The sequence below is a fragment of the Callospermophilus lateralis genome, chromosome 9 (genome assembly GCF_048772815.1).
Source record: "Callospermophilus lateralis isolate mCalLat2 chromosome 9, mCalLat2.hap1, whole genome shotgun sequence".
Taxonomy (NCBI): Eukaryota; Metazoa; Chordata; class Mammalia; order Rodentia; family Sciuridae; genus Callospermophilus; species Callospermophilus lateralis.
Genome location: NC_135313.1, coordinates 76,679,306 through 76,701,164, shown reverse-complemented (window position 1 = coordinate 76,701,164; position 21,859 = coordinate 76,679,306). Strand labels below are relative to the sequence as shown.

The 21,859-nt window shown below is 35.3% G+C and overlaps 1 protein-coding gene across 4 annotated transcripts in view; it reads right to left on the bottom strand.

Moving 5' to 3' along the window:
* The window catches only part of Arl5a (ARF like GTPase 5A), a 29,315-nt gene extending 17,670 nt beyond the window's left edge, over positions 1-11,645 (bottom strand). For 2 of the 4 annotated variants that reach the window (XM_076865849.2, XM_076865851.1), the window contains exons 1-2: positions 11,298-11,645; positions 422-482 (exon numbers count right to left, since the gene is read on the bottom strand). In XM_076865849.2, coding sequence (XP_076721964.1) covers positions 422-482; positions 11,298-11,343 — 107 coding nt within the window. In that variant the 5' untranslated portion in view covers positions 11,344-11,645. Of the gene's footprint in view, positions 1-421; positions 483-4,868; positions 5,015-11,297 lie in introns of all 4 variants that reach the window. The other 2 variants (XM_076865850.2, XM_076865852.2) reach the window with 2 other exon arrangements.
* Between the last annotated feature and the right edge of the window lie 10,214 nt (positions 11,646-21,859).

Here is a 21,859-nt window from a genome sequence, read left to right as displayed (position 1 = left end):
CCTTGTTTGAATAATTTTCTAATCAAGGGACAAAGCAGCATGAACTTTTACATTTTATCCCCAAATACCCTTTTTCCACCAGTTCATACCAAGAGAAAGCTAAGGATTTATAGGGCTGGAAATAGACAAGAGATAATCTAGACTATTATAGATCATTAAAAGAAACTATATAAACAAATATTTTTCTACTTTCTATAAGCAAAAGAGCTTTAGTGCAAAACAACTAAATAATGCACTTGATGTCATATAAATATCTAGCTTTCTATAAAAACTTACTTAAATTTGGCTTCTGATTTATGGACAATCTCTTTTCTTACTGAGTAACTTAGTTTCCATACAGTTTTTTCATTATATTCATTAACAGAATATCACCCAGGAAGAAAAAGTTAACTAGAAATTAATCTTTTAAGGTAGTACTTACAATTGGTAAAGGATGGTAGTTTTTCCTGCATTATCCAATCCAACAATGATAACTTTGTGCTCTGAAATAAAGAAAACACCACTGATTTCAACATGCACACACTATTTCACCCTTCTTTTTTTCTATGGTATATTTCAGTGCATAGCACTATATACCTTTTTTGGAACTCAAAGAAAGGTCCCACCAAGACCAGCAGAAGTGGCTCGCTTTCCTTATCCTCCTCATTCTACTGAGACCTCTCATCTTTCTAACATCCTCCCTGGGAAGCCAGAAGCACTGTATGTTCGTCCTACTCCTATAGAAGTCTATTCTCAGTAAAGTATTCCAAATGTAATCATGACAATTTACAAATGATTTAAGTTATAAGTGTTTCACATTAGAAGTTCTATCTGGGAAGTTTTAGGCTTCAATTGAGTGTGTATATGAGAATTGGGGTGAATGGAAAGAAAAACAAAAGATGAGTAATTATAAATTATACGTACACTGAAACCACAAAACTGTTAAAACACTAAATCTAAGGACCTGAAGCTATGGTGAGAGTATCCACTTCCCCTGGTTGGCTTCTATGGCATCACTCTCTCTTAACTTTTCTTCTGATCTCTTGACAGCTGTCCTCTCTCCCCATTTCTTATTGGTTTCTCTTCTTTGAGTCTTCTTTCAAACATTTGTGTTCCCAGGATGCCTTCTTCTACCCTCTTTATAAACTAGCAAGGCAACTTAGTTTCATCTATTTTCAGGCTACCGAAAATAATTGCTAAAGATGCAAAGTGTGTGGAGGAAGCTAATTTCCAAAGATGGTGTGATAGTCCCTGGATAGTCATGCCCCTGGCTATCTCCTCTTCTAGAAGCTGAACTGGCCCTGGGACTCACTTTTGATCCACAGAATGCAGCATAAGTGATACTGTATGACTTCTGGGCCTAGATCATCAAAATCCTTTCAGTTGCTACCTGGCTGTTTTAGACAACTCCCTCCCCCACCAAGCCACACACTATATAACAATCCCAAGACTAATGTGCAGTTGAGTGAAGAACATCAGGCTAATCACTTGGTGAGACCTTATTAAGAGAGATAACCAGCCAGCCCCCAGCAGTGATCTCCCCTCACCAGTTCTTCCAGCCATTCCAGCTGAGATGTCAGACACATGAATTAAAGAAGCAAATTTGTACATTGAGTATGGTTGAACCTTGAGATGACTCTATAGTTCCAGTTGCCTCTGATTACAACCAAATAAAAGTCTCCAAGTCAAGAGCTTTCTAGCTGAGGTCACTCATTCTCAGAAACACAAATAATAATAATAAATCACTGGTTTAAGTCACAAAATTAAGGAGTAGTTTGTTTTAATCCCAACAGGTAATGGAAGTATATGTAAAAATTCATGGGAATTATTTGAACTATTTGGGCAACTATTTCTCTGATTCTAAGCTTCTTTATTGTAAAATAGGGGAAATACTACACATCCTTCAGGGTTGTATAACATTTAAAACAGTATACAATGCTGCCAATCATCAAGAGACAATTCCTAACCTATGTTCCCAAATTTCTCTTCAACTGTACTCTATCTGAGCCAACACACACAATGCCATTTCCCATGTCCAAAACCCAATATTTGAACCTGTTTTACATCTGTCTTACTAAATTGCTTAATGGTGCTACAATTAATTCAGATGCCCTGTACATTTAGTCTTTTCCTCAATCCCAACATCTGTCACTAAATTCTATTGATTCCTTATCAAAAAATATATCCTCAACCTGTCTCCTTCCCACTGTCCTAGTTGAAATCCTCCCCATCTCTCACTTTAAAACCCTCCCTAAGTAGTGTTATCTCTAATTTATCTTCCCATTGTTTCCAGAGTAATTTTTCTGCAAAACAGAGCTGAAAATTCCACTCTCCATTTTCGTCATGACTCTATTTTTGACAAAGAGAAAAGGTACAAGTTTTCAGGCTTATAAATGAAGACAGTGAAAACTGACTAGGCTTCAGCTTTTTCTTACTACTCTATCAGCTATCATGATAACACCAAATTTCAAGCACCCTCCTATTCTGCATACATGGTTCATAGCAAATAAAGTTTAACTGCTGCTCTTGGGTTCTCTCTATGCTGGGAATACTCTAATTTTCCATTTGAGGAATTCCTACTAATTTTTTAAGTTTCTAGTTTTCCATAAGAATCACTTTCTCCTGCTTTATTTTTAAATAATACCTCTAACATTACACTTATAATTATTTACATGTCCACTAATCTTAGCTTAATGAGGTACCCTTCAACTATACAGAATACATATTAATCATCTTATATTCCATGTATTCCTCATGACTATAATTCTTCCTGGCACAAGGTAGGCATTTAATAAATGCTGAATCAATTAAAATTCATTCTATAAATAATAAACTGAGAATTTTAACACCTCAGAATAAGGGGATCTTTACAATTCAAATAGCAACAAATAGTTGCCATTTACCATAGAGGGGGATTCCTAGTGCTATTTCAATACTCCTGTTACATAAAAATAGGAAAACCAATTAAATAAAAAAATTTAATACATCACATTTTATCCAGTTACCTATTTCTCTAAAGAGCACACAGCTTAGAACCACTGGGTCCTCAAGTGTGACATGAGTACTGTCCCCTTATATAGGTTCTTAAGAATCAGGGCCTAGACTATTTCATGTTCAGAGACAATGAGGGTGAAGGAACTGAGAGTAGACTCAATTACAAAGGTAATACTTGTTAAAAGTGAAGGGTTAATAATACATAGAAGACACTTAGGAAAGTTAAGAGATCTTAGTAGTTCATATTCCTCTGGAGAATTTGCCTAAAGTATGGCCGCCTTGGGCCTCCCAGGTCAACAAACTCAATCCTGTTACTATTCCACAGTAGACAGATTCAGAGAAGACAACTCATAGATGTGAATAATATATAAATAAGAACGACAAATGAGTAACATATAATAAAACCAAATGTTTAAAACTGCCTGATAAGCCTATTGTGGTGGCACATACCTGCAATCCCAGCTACTCAGAGGCTGAGGCAGGAAGATCATATGTTTGAGACAAGACTAGGCAACATAACAAGACCCCGATCTCAAAAACAAAACAAAACTACCTAACAAGTGCTATCTCCTTACCCTAGCCTAACACAGCTACAAGCCACACTCATCACCAACTTCTCTATCCACTCCCTCCTAAAACTTGTCCCTATTGAGTTTTCTGGTTTTGTTATTTTAACATTTTCAAAATAAAGCACTAATAACCATGTCTCCCTGAGAAAAAGCATATAATATAGCTGAATTAAAACCAAAAGATTATTTGGAGAACACGGAACCCCAAATAAGGGAGTGTTATGGGCTATGATGATCAATTAATCCATTTTTACAGCAAGGCCATGCCTGCATTAGGGGCAGACAATGGAGTTCTCTGGATGGGGTACCCTTTTTCCTGGCAAGTTTTTAAATTATATGGTAATTCTGCCTCTCAGTTGTGTGTATTTCTGTGTCCCCAAATTAAGCATCTTCCTTTCATGACATAGCTATTCTTCACTTCTATAAATATAAGCACCTCTAGACAATTAATACAACCAGAAAGACTCCCACCTGAATAGTGTTTTTTAATCACAGGAGTCTCAAAATGTCAGTTTAGTTCTTTATGTTCTAGGAATACATTTTGTAATACCCCAATGTATTAGCTACAGGACAAAATATGGACAGATTCACCAATTGTCTGGAAGAAAACATATTTACCATAAGCAGTAAATAAATGGTACCCTAAAAACAATACAAAATTAATGGGGCAAACCCAAAAATAAACAATAAAAATATATGCAAGAATCTGTGATATGTAACTGTAAGTATGAAATAAGTGTGTATGTGTGTGTGCATGTGTGTGTGTGTGTGTGTATGCAATCACTGAAGGGAAATTAGACACTTGTTTTAATCATGTTATCTTTTTTTTCCAAAAAAATTGTTACTTTTCTTTCACAATTGTTTTTAGACCCTGAAGTACACCATTCTAAATATTCTCAATATTGAAACTCTTTTAATCTTTTGATTTTAAAGAGAAGGTCACTTGATATCATCTTGGTTATAAGGGAAAAGGGACCTAAAACAAGTATTATTTTTTTATTGTTTAAGTGTGGTATAGTCTTTGAATAATATGAACGGATTTAAAAATTTGTCTCCAAAGAAATTCTAAAAGAAGTTTCAAAAGACACACTGAATAACAGTAGGATATATCAGTGGAAAAACTATCCAGCCTCTTAAAACAATCCCTTTAAAGTTAAAAAATGCTCATTTGGTTTTGGTATAGGTATTTTAAAAAGTGATCTCCTTATCTTAGCCATGCCCCTATGACTTATTTCTCCATTGGAATCTATCGCCTTTCCAAGCTATTAGGTAGGACTAACTAGACCAAAAAAAAAAAAAAAACTGAAGAAATATTTTTTGTCATACCTGGCCCCATGCTGAATGTGATAAGCAAGGTAAAACTGCTCAGAACAAACCACTCTGCAAAAACTCAAGAGATACTGAGATAATGCAGATGGCAGAAGAGACTCATACCAGAAGAATCTCATCTTCTTGTAACACAGGTCGGTTGCCTGCCAAGGAAAGGACGGAGTTAACAGTTCAAGATGTATCAATTTTTAAGCCATTATACAGAATGAACTAGAGAATCAAAAGGCTGAAATTAGATACCACAACCTGAGGTGAAGACAGATATAAGCTATTTAACTGTTAGTAGAGCAGAGAAATTAAGCCATCCTGGGGAGAAAAAGTATGGGAGATGATACAGGGTGAGAATCCATGTCTCACATGGAGTGTTAAGAGATGGTGATGAAAATTTAATAAATCAGCAAGTCACAGAATGTAGGTAGGGAAAGAAATTCAGTGTTACCCTACAAGGATAGGAATGACTAGAAGCCCTAGTAGGCAAAAAGTTAGTTAGCTGATTGATAGGGTAGTGCAGGTAAAATGAGAAGGCTATGGACAAAAGGAGGAGAAATACCCCAAATCTGAAACCTTGGAGTTTACATACCCTTTGGCCTATGTACTATGATGAAAGATAAAGTAGACAAGTGAATAGAGGTTAGATCAACAGACAAGCACAGTAAAAAATAAATATGACAAAGAATAGTTAAAGTCTTAACCAAATCTCTTAATTCTTTTCTTGACCTCTTTACTAAATTTTTGGTTAACTAGTCTACTCGGTCCCCATAATGTCTCATAGACTTCCAATCATTTAACTTTGCCAACATGGCTCTCCATCTAGAGATACTCTCTCTCTCCTGCCTATCTAATTTTACAAACTTGGCAAATTCCTATACACAAAAATTCGAACACATATTTATGCAAACATTTCCCACTTCAGATTTCTAAAGTCAATCAGAGCGATATAAGCAAAATAATCAAATACATGAGGTTTAAAATAATGGTTAAAATACTTCAAAAAGAAAAAGGAATAAATTCCAATGAAACATGCAGAACTTAGAAAATCTCCAAGGAGCCACAGACTCTATAGAACTGTCAAAGACCCTTTGGAGGACTATTCCAATGAAGAATTCATGATCCACAGTATCTTTATCTCCTCACCCCAGCCTATACCTACCTACAAGTTAGATTCCATTATCAACATCTCCTTTTGTCCCCTCCCAAAACTAATTTCTATTTGAATTTTCTGTGTGTGAGTTTTTACACTGAAACATCAATGGCTATTTTTAACAAATTCCTAAATCTAAGATTTAGAATGTAGGTTACAATAAGAACTATAAAATTAAGACCTAATTGTGTAATGGGCTCAAAGATAAAGGTACCAACTCATTGGTGACAAACTAGTTATTTCTAATGATAGGGGCTAATTATTCATAGATACTTTTACCCTAATACTAAATCAAATTCATAACATCCTTAGGCTCTAATCATCCCAGCCTGTTCTTATCATTACTAAGATGGCACAAGATTCTATGCAAAACATAAATTTGTAGCTAGAAAGTGTTATGTAATGTCCTTCAAAACAAATACTCCACAGAACCTTAAAATAAAAAATGTATACTAAGAGATATTGTTATTGTGGACAAATATAATAAAATTTCCTCATTCTAATTCTTTGCTGCATGGGAATCATCAAAAGTTTATTGCTTAGTAAAAATTTCCTTTTAGAATATCTATGTCACAGCATTCCTACACTTACGCAAATAAACCAAAATAACTATAGTTATAATGTTTTGATGAAATTCTAAGTTATTTTAAACTAAAAGACTGGGGATGTAGGTCAGTGCTAGAGCATTCACTTAGCATATGTGATTCTCTAGGTTAACCTCCAGTATGGCAGGATAAAAATAATAATCTTATTTTTTCTTGTATCACTTTTTCTTTCATTTCCTTTTCACACACTCAGGCAGCTAATCAGTTCCATTTATTTACAGTTGCTGAAGTCTGTATCTCTCCAATTACTAGTCATTAATTTATAAAACCAAAACAAATTGAACTATTGCCTAATCACAAACATCAAGAAAAATACACTATTCCAAACACCAAGAAAAATACACTATTCTTTATTTTCAATTCATATCCAAATTATTACTTAGCCTTATTAAATTCCATATCCTTTAGAGAGCACAAAATCTATTTGTCATGTTCACTATTGTTCTTCCACTCCACAGCACAAAGCCTGGAATAAAGCATGGGCTTAATAAAGTATCATCAATGAATGAACAAATAAATTAGGAGGCAGGTATCTGATCCAGTCACTTTGTAATAAAAACTCAATTTTCAAAACTTAACAAGTATCATCAATAAAAAAGCAAACATAAAAATAAACTTGCTATTTATAGCAACAGTAATGAAGTTTCATAGGGAAAAAACAAATTTCTTTTGTACGAAGAGGTTACTGAAGAAAAAGCAATTGAATATACATGACAAAATTAGAAATCCAATCAGGAGACATACAATAATTTGAACTTGGAAAGTTTAGAGAAAATAACTGTTACAGGAGACTGGAATAATGAAGGATTGGTTAATAAGAAAGAAAAGAGTTACAAAGATTACAGAAATGACAAATATAAGAAGAATCCACTCCACCTATGGCTGAGACAGAGCTCCTCCATCCCTCTTGAGACTAAGATAAAGACCTTGTCCGATGGCATAGCTATGGATCAATGAATGGCAGAGAAGTTGCCCCAGTGAGTGCTGGAAATCTTCCATCCAGGGTGCTGGGGAAAATTTTTAATGGAAGGTACTTCTCTGGAGGACAAAGCTGAGGGGTGTGGAGGGTGCTAAAGAAAACTGCTGACTGTTGCCAACCACTATGTAGTGCAAGAGTCAGGCAGGCACTGGTGAGGGTATTTGTGTTGAAAAGACTTTTTGAGAGCACACTGTAACCATGAAGAAAACCCCTTTCTTTCTGCAAATGTCCCTCCAGTGCTGTCTATCAACAAAGTTTAACACTGTGCCAACTGATAAAAGAAAACTATTTAAAGGACCCAGGTCCACTTCTACATAGTATGAAAAAGGGTTCACTCAGAGCTAAGAGGTAATATATTGAAAATGGTATAGTCAACTCCTTGGCTACTTTGCTATATATGTTTGAATTTGCTTAAATAAATTAAAAAAAAAAAAACAGAAGCAGAATTAGCTTTATCAGAGCCAGGTTTGTGCAGCATAGGCAGCTTTTCCAGCAATCATTTGTAATATAATTTCTTTTCTAACAACCAATCAGAAAAGCAATACAAGACACCAATGGGGGAATTCCAAAACATCTTTCATATTTCACATAAGTGTCAACAGTTCCTCCTTTTATTTAACATGAGTCCTTCTTATACAAAAAAAAAAAAAAAAGGTGTTTATGTGTGTCTTTAAGAGCACTAACTCTAGCAATAGAAAACCTTGGTTAAAATCCCAGGTTCATCACTTTGAATTATAGTACTTTATGAAAACCACTTAAGAGGATGGGGAATGTAGCTTAGTATAAAGCACCTGCCTAGCATGTGTGAGGCCCTGGCACTGCAAAAACAAAAACAAAACAACAAAAATCCAAAAAACAAAACAAAAAAACTGTAAAACAGAGTTGCCTCTGTAGGATAGGAAGAAAAATCAACCAGGTGCAGATTAAATCAACCAACCTGTATGAAACACTGAGAATGTAGCCTTGCAAAAGTCAGTAAATGTTAACTGCTTTTATTTTATCTTTAGAGATGAAGTAAGTTTATTTTCCATCTCCCTATACTATAAAGAAGCTCCATAAAGGCAGGAAAATTTGTTAGCTGGCTTTGTTCTAATTCCTATGACTCAGCACAGGTCCTGACCCAAACAGATGCTCAAAAATATGTTTAGTAAACTACTATTCATATGAAAAGTCACAAATTGCAACTCTTCAAAATCCTAGAGATTTATCGTTTAGCAACTGAGAAACCGTTAATAAGGGTGAAAAATAGGAAAATAATGATGTGAATCTTTTTTTAAAGATGGTCAATAATAATTAGTAACACATTTCTTTGGTGTTTCAAGTTGCTGGGCTCTTGTCATATAACAGATATATAGTCTGGGGAAATGACTCCGCATGAGCCTCAGTTTCCTCTTTTCAGGGGAAATAAATAACTACTTCAAAGGACCACTGAAACTTTTTTTTAAATAAAAAATAATGTAAAAGTAACAGAGAATAAAGTTTGTGCCCCACTGAATCTAAGTATCACCTAAATGTAACCTATAGTTTTTCTTTTGAGCAGTATGCAATTTGCTTTCACTGTGCACTAAATCTAAGCTTTAACTAAAAAAGCTGTTCTGAAAGGATTTCAAAAAAGAGATCTGTCACAGTTTAAGTTTCATCAGCACAGCAAATTCTGCAATCCCCCAAAACCTTCTTTCCAAGAATTTCTGTGAAAAGAACTTAGGATCATGTCCTAACTCTTCTGTAGGTAAACTAATGCACCTAAGATATATCTGATTTACATATGTCCAATTTAGGACAGAACCAAAAAACCAACAAGTATCTAGCGTTAGACTGAGTTGGGAATATTCTGAAAAATGACTATTGAAAATACAAGCAGTGTTTAACAGAAAAGAAACAATTTATTCACTTTCACAATATTGAGATGCAACTTTTTAGAACTTGACTCCATTAATTCCTCTTACTATTAATTTCCCAACACCAAGAAAAATGTCCATCCAATTATCACAGGATACATACAGCTTATAAGAATAAAACTACTACTAGTGATCTGGAGTGGTACCCATGCACATATTATTGTTTACTACTAGCAAGTATCTGTTGGCAAACATCTAATTTCATTAAACTATAGAAGCAAATATTTATCGTAGACTCAAAATAGAGTGCAGATATCTATTTTTCTGGCTGTATCAGAGCTCAATTAACAAGAAAAGTTTTTATAAGCCTCATTCTAGAATTGAAACACTAGCTTCATTAAAAATAATTCAAAATTATGGATGTTAAAATTAGATCTTATCTATGATAAACATCACTGGTTTTACAATAATGTAAATACATTAAATCTAGAGATTAAGTTTTCAAGTAGGCCGCACAAATTCCTGGTGTTGCAGGTTAAGAACACCTGCGCTGAGAGTTTAAGTGACTGGTTTTCACTCTCCCATCACACACAACCAGTCAGAGAGAGTGCTAATTAGAACTAGTTTTCTCCACTTTGTGAAAAATCCCCATGTCACCTTCCATTACATTTAGAATCATGTGCTCTACACTTTTTTTTTTTTTTAAGATAACAGTAGAGACCACAAAGTCCAGTCCCTTTCCTCTATTTACAAGATGAGTTCCATTACGAAGGGGAAGGAGGCAGCAGTGGGCCTGTGTAATAGATGATACCATTCATTTTAGGTTTTAACTGGAAAACTTTGGGATGTGATAACACCACTACCTTATACAAGATAAAAACATAAATTAAGTTATTGACAGCAGGAATGATGAAACACCTAACTTGAGTTTAAAAAAATAAACACTGCATCTTAATAACCATGGAGTCTTTGTTAAAACTGTATCCTCTTTCCACAGTTTTACACTCATTTTAAAATAACAAATTTTAATAAACCTGCTATGCATTTCAAGACAATGCTGGTGTTCTGATGAACTTTAAGCATCCCTATACAATACACTCTATACTTAGTAACTTGCTAGTTTCCTACCCTCAACAAACGTTTCATATGGTATGTTTTTTAAAGCTTTCACTGAAACACCCAACCTTAGGAAAAAAAAAAAAACCTCTAATAACCCACACAAGTATAACAATGACCTTAAGTTTAACCTTAAACAGATGTATAAATAAGGTAAACGGAGAAAAGTCTATCACTTTTAGGAGGCCTAAGTCTTTAGCCCTCCTCCCCCCAGAGGGGGTTGAGGGTGAAGTTAAGGTTCTTAAACCCTAAGTGTACAGGGAAAGTCAAGAGCAATTCCTCACATTTTCCGCATTCTGCAACCCGAGGTCGCTCAGTAGTGCGGCTAGGGCCCTAAGATACAACCTTCATCTCAGAAGACCCCAGTATTTCTTCTCGTCTCCAATCCTAACTGCTGGCACAAGAAAGGGCCGAAAGAGACAGGGCCAGGCCGTGCCTCTCACACACATCAGACCTGGGGCAAGAAACCTCTTCTACCCTCAATCGAAATCGGAGCAATGGGTGTACTGCTTAATGGACTTCTTAGGAAACTCCCCAAAGACAAAGGGATGCGAGTCGGGAACCATCCCCAAACTCGCGAGGAGGGGACTGAACGGTCCCAGGCCCGCAGCCGCGCAGCTCGCACCGGCGCAGAGACAGCGCCCGACCGCGCCGCCCACACTACCAAGTATTCGGAAACCCCACCACCCACCCCGCCAGGACTGACCCTCTCCCCAACCCGTACGCCCGCGGCCCGAGCCGCCTCACCCTGGTGATTGAACAGTCTCCATATCCTGGTGAAGAGAATTCCCATTCTCGGGCAGCGGACCCCCTCCAGCCACCCGGGCTGCCTGGCCTCCCTTGGCTCAGGCTAAAGGGTAGAGAGACGCACTGAAGCCTCCGCCTCTGCTGCTGCTGCCGTTCCCGCACTGGCCACCGGCCCGCTTCCAGGGAACCGGGGGGAGGCCAAAACCCAGGCCGCCCTGCCGTGCGCGAGGCCCCGCCGCTGCCGCCGCGGCACTCGCCTGGCTCGCGGACATCGCCGCCGCGTTGTCTGCGACGAGCCTCGCGGGCCACCGTCCTCCCCCAGCTCCTCTCGGACGGCTGCGGCGGAGGCAACCACGCGGGCGGGGGAGGTGAAGAGGCGGAGCGGGCGTGCCGAGAGTGCGCAGGCGCGCGGCCAGAGGGGCGGAGCCTGGGGATGGGCGCCAGCCTAGTCCTTGCTTATTTGTTGAACGAAGTTATCTGAAAGCTGCTGGGCTATGCCTTTGGATCCAGTCTGAGCGGGTTGCGGGCTGCGGGTTGAGTCAGATGGCTCTGATTGCAGGCGGTTGCGTTCGCAACAGGTTTTATGTTCTCCCTGAATATCTTCCATAGAGTCATGATGCAAACATGTAATTTGTGTCTATCTCCAGTCCTACGCACACAAAGCCCCATGTCTTGGTCCTGGGTGATTCCGTGTTCCAGAGGGCCTTTGAAGGAAACTTAAGAGCTTTCTATTTCGAATTTCTTGTCCCTGGATACCAGCTGAAATCAATGACCTTATCTTGACAGTGGGCTTCTCTTTACTCATCTCTACACCTCAGGGTTCTTTCCTCTTTCATCTCCCTCCACTCCCCTGTTTAAAAACCTCTAGTGGCCTCAAAAGCAGTCTGAGCGGAAGAGTTCAAACACTTGAGACAGATATTGTTCTCTGCAGGATGAACCCAAATATCCTTTCCAGTTATAATTCCAGGCGTTTCCTTCCTATGAAATATATGGCCAAGTATTCTCTCTGATCTTCTTCCTTGCACACTCTGAACAGCTGTGTCCCACGCTATGTGAGTGTCACACTATACAAAGCCCTCTACTTTGGGATATTTAGTTGAAAACTACAATATAAGTAAATCATTAAGTAACTTGATATATCAGAGTTCTTGTTCCACATGTTCTATGTTCCACATAGACAAGTTATTTGACATCTCTAGGGATGTGTACGCACATATACATATCTCCAGATTGATCTCAGAAGCCCTTGTTCGGTTCTGGGTCACCTGATGAGTGTGATAAGTCAGTCCTGATTCTTGTTAGAGGTAAAGGGTGGGAAAAAGAAACTGGATTGTTTGCGTCTTTTCTTTCACAAATAATCCAGAAACAGCATCATCCCTTTCTATTCTCCTTAACTTTGGCTTTAAAAACTAGAGATTGAAAAAGGTGGGAGAGTTGCAAAAGGCATTTTGCCTTCCATCTCCAAAATCCAAATGAAATTAAGCAAAATCAACAATAAATTCCACCTTTCCACCTGACTTCTAGCCAAGCACTATCTTCTCTCAATATATAGAAAAATTTCTTTTGCCTTCTTTTGGGGGCTATATTAAAAAGTCAAACTATAGAGGAGACATATGTGAAGGGGAAAAAATCTTTAGAGTAATCCACAAGTAATTTATGAATGGTTTTGACTGAATTTAAATTTACTTAAGAAAGTCTCCATAGGCTATTTAGGAAAGCAATATTATTTGCATAATCAACATTTCCATTATTGCACATTATAGGTAATGCCTTGGCAACTCCTGAGACATTTTACAAACTTCCACACATCTCTGTCAATTTATTAAATGCCCACATTAACCTGTGAAGCTAGTATTTTTTTTTTCTTTTCTTTTTTGTGGGGAAGGATAGTAGGATTGAATTTAGGGCCGTTCAATCACTGTACTGCATCCCTGGCACTTTTTTGAGACAGAATCTTGCTAAGTTGCTGAGGCTGTCTTCAACCTTGTGATCCTCCTACCTCAGTCTCCAGAGTGGCTGGGATTACAGTAGTATATCACAGTGCTTAAGTTTATTAAGAAGATGACCTTTCTGATTATTTTCTAAGTGTCTTTCAAAGAAAGAAGTAATGAATATACTTAATAAAATCTTGTCTAACTATATGCTCCATAGGTGAGATACAAATATGGAATTACTGTAGATGTAATTTGGAATCTTTGGTGAGTGGTGTGAAGCTATTTGTAAAAGCAGAATCCTCTGAGACCTTTTAAAGATTAATTATAGTAATGTGTAAAATGTCATTGGAGAGATTTCTGCTGCAAGCCATGAGAGATTGGGATGATCCAGATTGATCCCCTACTATTAACAAATTAAACACTTGACATAATACAGGAAACAACTGTTTTCAGATACTGGAAAACACACAATGCTGAACTGTGACCAAAAGGGAAACAATGAGTTTTACCATTGCTTGGACTTTCTGCCTGAAAGCAATTCACAGACAGCTGCAGAAGCAGTAGACCCCCCCGCCCGACCCCAGGATAATCTCTTAAAGACAAAGATAAACCTTCCCAGAGATCAGGGGGGCTAGAATTTGTGAAATCGAGTAACTAAAAGGAAGCTAGGCAGAGAAAAACTCCAGAAACAGGCATAGGAGACCACTCAACCTTTAGCAACACATCAGTCTATACTTGTGTAGTTTGGAACTCCAGGAGGCTGGCCAATAACAATTTCTGCGGAAAAAAACAAGTAAGTGGGAGCTGAAAAACAAATTGTTCCCAGAGATTAGAATGAACCAGAAATCATTTGAGTTGCCTTCAGCCTGGGAGAACCCATTGATATATAGGACATTCAATAGACACCCCCAGAGACCTTAGAAGAAGAACTAAATTAGCCTAAGAAAAAATTCTCCTTTAAACCAGTTCCAAAGGAGCCAGAAAAAGGCTAAACTGTCATACAAGTTGCCTGTCAAACAAGTCCATCATTCTTAAAAGGAATACAGATCAAGTCATCAACATGTAAAATTTACAATATTGTAATATTGAAATATTATATTTCATCAATAAAAACTTATTGGACATGTAAGAAAACAGAAAAATGTGACCATAATCAAAACTCAAACAGATCCAGGTATAGGGAAGTCCAGTGATTGCCCCAAACTGACAGCTGGATCTAGGCTTTGAGTCCAGGCAAGGGTTGGAGTCCATACTCTAACCACTACACTAATCTGTATGTCATATGAGAGAACAAACAAGATGTTTCTTCTGGCAGTCCATTTGCATAGTAGAAATGTGCTGATGACGAGAGGTGGCTTCAGGCTCATGGCCATTTGATGTGAGCAACTGTAATTCCTCCATTTGTGAGTTTCAGATTGTTGGTTGAAATGTTTTGATAGTTGAGGTAGCCTTATATAATGTCTCTCCAATAACTGAGAAACTGTTAATTCAGCCAACATTTATTAGATGAGCAGCTTAAAGGCATTTAATAAATGAATTTTTAACTGAAAATACTTCAAAGAAAAAAGTTACAATGAGTTTTGGTTTCTTCATTCATAGTTGTGTCTAGTAAACTACTTTCTGGGGTGGTCAGAGGATTGATAATGGTTGTGAAATAACTTGGCTATAATAAATCACTGTATATTAATCAACAGAGTATCTATTTCTTTTGAACATCTTGAAAAATAACTTTTTTTCTGAAAAGTTAAGTTCCAATCAATTCATAGCATAGACAAATGACCCTGAGTACATGAAATGTCAAGTAATAATCTATATATTATCCATGGAATTCTTACAAGTATGGGATAGCTTTGGAAACTTTTGAGAACTACTACATTACTCATTTAGGGGTATCTTGTGAACAAAAAGTTTCATGCAGTATATTTTTCTATATTATATTCAATTCTATTTCATGCATTTATTCTAATATAATTCTGTTTCATGTGTATTTAACTTACAAATTCTTTCCCAATAGTACTTCTTTTGTGATTCACTCATAGAACCTAGCAGAATATTCAGGAAAATGGTCAATTGGTTGAGTTTTTTTGAAAGTAACTGTTTAGATTTTTAATTTTACCTATAAAAGGTATATAATTATACCCAGTGGTTTCCAGTATTTCTTCAATATATCTCTAGAATAATATAAAGGAGAGATATAACGCTGGTTTCAGTGTTTTTTCATTTATTATATAAAAGAAAAAAATTAATGCAATTGTTTTGTACACATTTAAATTCCATAAAACAAATCCATAGAAATTAGGATACTGTATGCATGCACTCTGCATTTTCTTTGTTAAATGTCTTGTTCACAAAAATAACACCACATTTTTTTTCTTTGAAGCCACTAAAGCAGAGGGAGAACAAAAACATGCAGCACTGTACACATTTGCATAGTATATTTTACCCAGCATGCCTTGTAGAATGCTACACATACCTATATCAGAAAAATAAAAGGGGTTAAATTATCAATATAAATAACTAAAATTTAAAGAAAGAAAAAAATTATTTGACAAAGGCATTTTTCCCCACTTTATCACTGGAGATATAGCAATAGTCAGGGATATTCAACAGGCCTCAGAATAGCAGGGGAAAACTTTCTGTATTGTTTTGCCATTTTCATTTTTTAACGTTTTATATTAATAACTTTGTTTTTTATTCCCTCCCCCATCCCTTCCAAAACAAAGCTAATGGCTTTAACTTATATTTTAAACTAGTATCCAGTACAAAATAAATTAAGGAATCCCTAACTAAAATTTTTGCATTGGGACATCTTGGTTGATCATTCTAACTTGAGGCTGTGTAAAACAAAAAATTTCAAACACGTCCAAAATTCAGAGGAGCCCTGAGAGCTCACTTGCTGTGACATTTTGTAGTTGTTATTGAAGGAGAAGAAATAAGAACAGAAAATATAGTATGAGTCTTATCACAAAATAAAATTTAATAAGTTTTATGGAAAGGAATAAAATAAATTACAACCACAGATTGCAAGGCTATGAAATAAATTGCTGGAAAGGTATCAAGCAGCAAGTTAAAAAGATGGTAGATGAAACATATAGCTAAATCTATTTACTTTTAAAAAATAGGACTGCCAAATTTAACAGTGGATTTTGTTGTAAGTTTGTGCTATAACAAATGTGCTTCTTTCTCCTCAATCTATTTTCATATTATTGGCAAAATATATATATATTTTATAATTTTGTACTGTACAATATATATTTTTGCTACATTATTTATTTTTCTACTGCTATTGCAGAAGTAACAACATAGATTTATTTTGGCAATAAAATGCTTTCATTTTAATAACGTCCCAGAAAATATTGTAAGGCATATGAAAAATAGTATGCAACAATATAGCTTTAATGATCCCGCATCTTTAATACATCCCTTATGCATACAGAATTCACACTGATTTCAGTTAAGTGTGTGAAAGTGGCATGCAAGTAGGGCAAGAGAGGCCCCTACATAAATGTAGACATAGCCATTGGTTGAGAAATTTTAAGTGTTCAAAACATAACCAAGAACACTTAGAAAATATTGAAAAGCTAGAGGCCAGCAACTTTTGGTTCTTAGTTCTCATTTTAACTCCTTATCATTTTCGATTGAGGAAGTATCAGTGTATACCCCAAACCACTTTAAATCCATTAGTATCATTTTCTACCATCTTTCTGCAAACATTTTACATCCATCAAAAGAAACAAAAGAAAGTGTCATATGAAACTATGACTCCCCAAAACTCAGTGCTCTTCACTTATATTTATACATTTTTCATGTAGGAGTTACAGCCCTTAATTATAATATCTGATGAGATACTTTCGAATCTTCTCATAGCTAAATTACATGCAGCATTTGAGATTAAATTATCCATAAGTAGTTAGAGACGATTGCTATCAGAGGATGTATTTCATTGGAAAATCCCTTCTAATAAAAGAAGAAAACTTTAAAAAGTAATTTTTTTAGTGCTGTAGCTCTGTCTGCCCCTATAAACCAATTTCACTATTTTGACCAATTTGACAGCTTAATTCAAAGAAAAAAGTTGTTTTTGTTGCCTATTGTATTGATTGATTTGATCATGATTATCATTGAAAAGAGGAGGACTGTTCTCTGCTGCATAGACACAGCTTAAGTAAGTAACTTAGGAACAGTTACAGTATGACATTAAAATTATAAGGAACTAATAAAACAGATTTTATTATATAATTTCCTATAAAGTTTTCATTCATATAGTCATTCAAGGATGAGTTTTATATAATTAAAAAAAACAGCATGCAACATTGTCATGAGAGACAAAGGCAGAAATATAAAAGGACTAAGGAATACATATGTATTTATTTGAAACACTGATATGAAATTTGTTCCAATTACATGGGAGTCCAAGATAATGCATACCCTTACCCAGTAATTGGTTAAGTCATGTTCTTGGTGTTCTCAAAAAGACAAAAATTTGAATTTGCAAAACAGCTGCATTTAAACATCAAGTCTTTGGAACTATTCTCTTTTAAACTTAGAGCTAGATATCATAACATGTTGTACACAAAGATAAATTACTTTGCAGTTTGTTTTGTTCCCTATTATGATTCATTTGTTAAATTAACCAAATTAACCATACTTCAGGATAATCTGTGAACCAATTCAAAGAAAACTTCACTAATATGGAAGAAATGAAGGGTGACAAGAGCATTATGGAAACATGCAGCATTTGGGATAAAATCATCAGTTTAAAATCTAAAGGGAAGGCAAATTTTAACACTTTATGCAATTAGCTTTCAGCAAAGTTAGCAGTAATAGTAAGAAATTTGAATACTGGTTTTTGACAAGTTATTTCCCTTTTAAGACCGTCTGTCTTCTCTAGAGAAGAGGTAGTATATAAATATCAATATAGAGGGCAAATTCTACAGTGGCATTATGTTTTGTTTTTTAGCAAATACCAAAATAAAATTGTACAACTTAAGAAAATATGCCAGCATGCAAATTAAGGTTACCTAAAAACATTCTTAACTGACATCCTGCGTTGCAAAAATATTTTGTGATATGTTCATTTAAAGAATTTAAATTTGCAAACTATCTTTTGCCACAATTTTCTTCTCGCACTCTCTTTCATTACCCCCACTTTATATTATGAATTTTAAGGCCCCCACACAAAAGACAAGTTCAAGTATGCAGGTATGAAAAGAGGTTAACATTCCAAAAATACATTTTGCAAACAACAACAATAATAATTAGAGTAAATAACATTATTTAAAGGGAACAAATAATTGTCTCATAATTTGTTTCACATTTTAAAAATTCATTTCATTAAGGACTAAATGCAATGACTTGTATAGTCACAACATTAAGACTCTCTTATTAGGAAAGACCATTAGTCTCAATTGTTAAGAATTTCAACCTTTCTTCCAATAGAACTGTATAAAGATAAGAGAGAAATATTAGTCATTTATAAACATTTCTAAGTGTTGCTTTAAATATTGCAGTAAATGAGATAATATTGTTGATTATAATATTAGAGTCACATTATAGCCTTGAGAATTAACATCAGGATTGACAACTTGCATTCCCTTTTTTTTTTTTTTTTTTGTCTAGGACTACATTTCCACATTGTCCCATGAGTCTTCATTGTTACATGTCTGCTGACTGAAGTGACAGAATTCTAACAGGTATTTTATACTAAAAGTTAAAACAGCCCCCAAATATTATAAGACTTGTTTCTCCTACTTGTGATAATTTGCTACTTTAAATAAAATCAATGAAAAACAAAGTATTTGTGGAATACATCTATTCCAAAGGTGCTTAGTGTGCTTGACAAAAATAAAACTTTTCACTTAGTCAATATCTGGATTTTAGTATCATTTACACAGAAACAAACCTCTTTGTAATAAAAGGAAGATGCATATTTCTTATTCATTGGAGGAAATAAACTTACTACAGAAGGAAGATAAAATGTCAAGTTAAAGTGAAATTTTAAATATATCCATTAAGAAAAATATACATTATACCCTTTCCAAGATTGTTAGCTTTTGAATAAGAATGCAAAGCAAAACGGTATGGACATCTGATGGTAAATGATGGATTGAATTTGTACATGGATACTGAATGGGCCTCCCTCTTTTTCAGCATGACATGGAAACAAGGCTTTGAGAGACCTTTAAAACTAAGTGACTTTTTAAAAGTTGAAAGAAAATGGTGATCTTGTTGACTAGGAAATATATGTAAACGCTGTTACAGCTACCTGCCATAAAATGTAAATATCTTAAAGTAGTTAAATGACCAAATTGCTAATGCTACTACAGAAAAAGCTGAACAGCTGTCTAGTCTAAATTTATACACCTTGGTGCACTCTTTGCAATTAAATACTTTAATGCGCACAAACAAGAAACCAGTAAAGCATATAGAAAAATGTTTGGCTAATGTTTTCTTTCTCATGCAAATATGTGCTGTACATGTAATAAATATATTTTTGTTTGCTGGAAAATGCTCTTCTATGTTCTAACAAAGTATTTAGTAATGGCAGGTTATATATATATATATATATATTTTTAAGAGCCTAATGGAGATAGCTCTCTTAAATGTCTTAACTGAAAGTTCTGTAAGCTTTGCTAGATGACAAAAGAACTTCACAAGCCAATGTCACTTTAACTTTTAAAATTTACTGAGCCCATGTTTAATTGTATCAAATGTGTGAATGACTTACAGAATTATAGGCATCCTCATTATCAGCTAAACAGGTTCATAATGGGGTACACGCAGTGAACGTGAAGGGGGACTGCAGGATGAGACGGCAATGAGGTTCAAGATGAGGGTAACTAATCAAGAATGTGAAACTTTTCTTTTTTCTTGGGAGGGGGAGTGTTGCTGGGGATTGAACTCAGGGGCACTCAACCACTGAGCCACATCCCTAGCCCTATTTTGTATTTTATTTAGAGGCAGGATCTCACTGAGTTACTTAGCACCTCACTAAATTGCTGAGGCTGGCTTTGAACTTGCTATCCTCCTGCCTCAGCCTCCAGAGTTGCTGGGATTATAGGCATGCACCACTGCACCCTGGGTCACTTATTTTCTTGATCAGGAAAAATTATTGAACTGGTGCATGCTTTGAGAGTCTAAATATTGAAAAACTTGGGGAAAAATAAAATAATATAAAATTAATTATTTTTTTTTTCAAAAATAGTCTTTATAACATGTACCAGTAGAAAAGGATTTCATGCTTGGTTCCTATCAGGTTTGAGAAAATGTATACATTTTTGGAATTTTAGAAACAGGAGTCTTTTATAAAGACATTTTGTCTTGTATAAAAGGGTCAATTTCCACAACTTTTTGGATCATGGGGAACCTAAGTCTTCCTTGATAATAGAAGACATTTGTCACCAATTCTATAATTATAGTTACTGTAAAAACTGAATAATTAATGAGTGACTAAAAATGCTCACTAGAAGTAAGGTATCTCAATCTCCAAATTCTTCATAATTCTTTGCATTAAAAATGTTGTAATTATAGTGCATATATTCTGCATCTATGCGTTTGCAAGCTTTTGAATTTATCATTTGTTTTAACTTTTCCAATTTGTAAAAAGCTAACTTCCAATACCTAATTTGAATGTGTCATGGAAAAAAAAATCCTTAGCATGATTTAAAACATTTGGTGAAGGGCTAGAATGTTTAGATATTCAAAGACATAGATGAGTGAAGTGATAGAAAGATACTTAACTATGCAAGCAGGAAAAATTGACCCCGTGTTTGTATTAAGTGGGATAGCTGATCTCCCACCTGGAGTTGTTAAGCTTTGTACTCAGGAGGATCTATATACTACATTCTTGGTGTGACTTCAGTTCCCTGGATGTATGTAGTTGTGCTCAAACTGATTAAAGAAACAATATCTCATTTCCCATTTCTTATAATCAGCTATGCTTGGGCTTCTCTTTACTATTCTTTCTCTCTGCCAATTTTTTTTTTTTTTTTGCCAAGTTCAAACGAGCTAACAGTATTGACTGAACAGAAAGCAAAACACTTTGAATACAACAGCTGTGCCAGCAAAGAAATAAAAATATTAAAATCTGAGGCGACTATATAATTTCTGCATTCAGATTTGAGTTTTTGTTTTTTTTTTGGCACTATCAATACATTTGGTAAGTTTGAAAATCCATTCTGGCAACATTAACATATATTAAAATGTTTATACATTCCAACTTTTAAGTGTAAATTTAGCTTCCAGCAAATAAATAGCTAGTTTTGGCTTCTATTGATACTTTGATTTTCTTATTAGTTTTTTTCCCCAAGATTTCAATTGATTGCAACATGCTCAAGTAGACTTTCTAGTCAATTCACCCAAATTCCAACAGGAATTGGTTTATAAATTGGTTCCAACTGGAACTGGTCATTTGGAATTTCCAGCATGGGAAATTATTTTATATGTGCCTTGTTAAGTACCCTAAATTACAAATTGATGTGTTTAAATCTATGAAGAAAACAAAAGGTACTGTTATGTAAATGTAGCACTTAAAATATCTATATGATTGGGCATCTAATATCCATCTAGACTCAAGGGCATAATGTACATTTTTTTGTTGTTGTTTTTTGCCCCTTAGCATCAAATGACAGC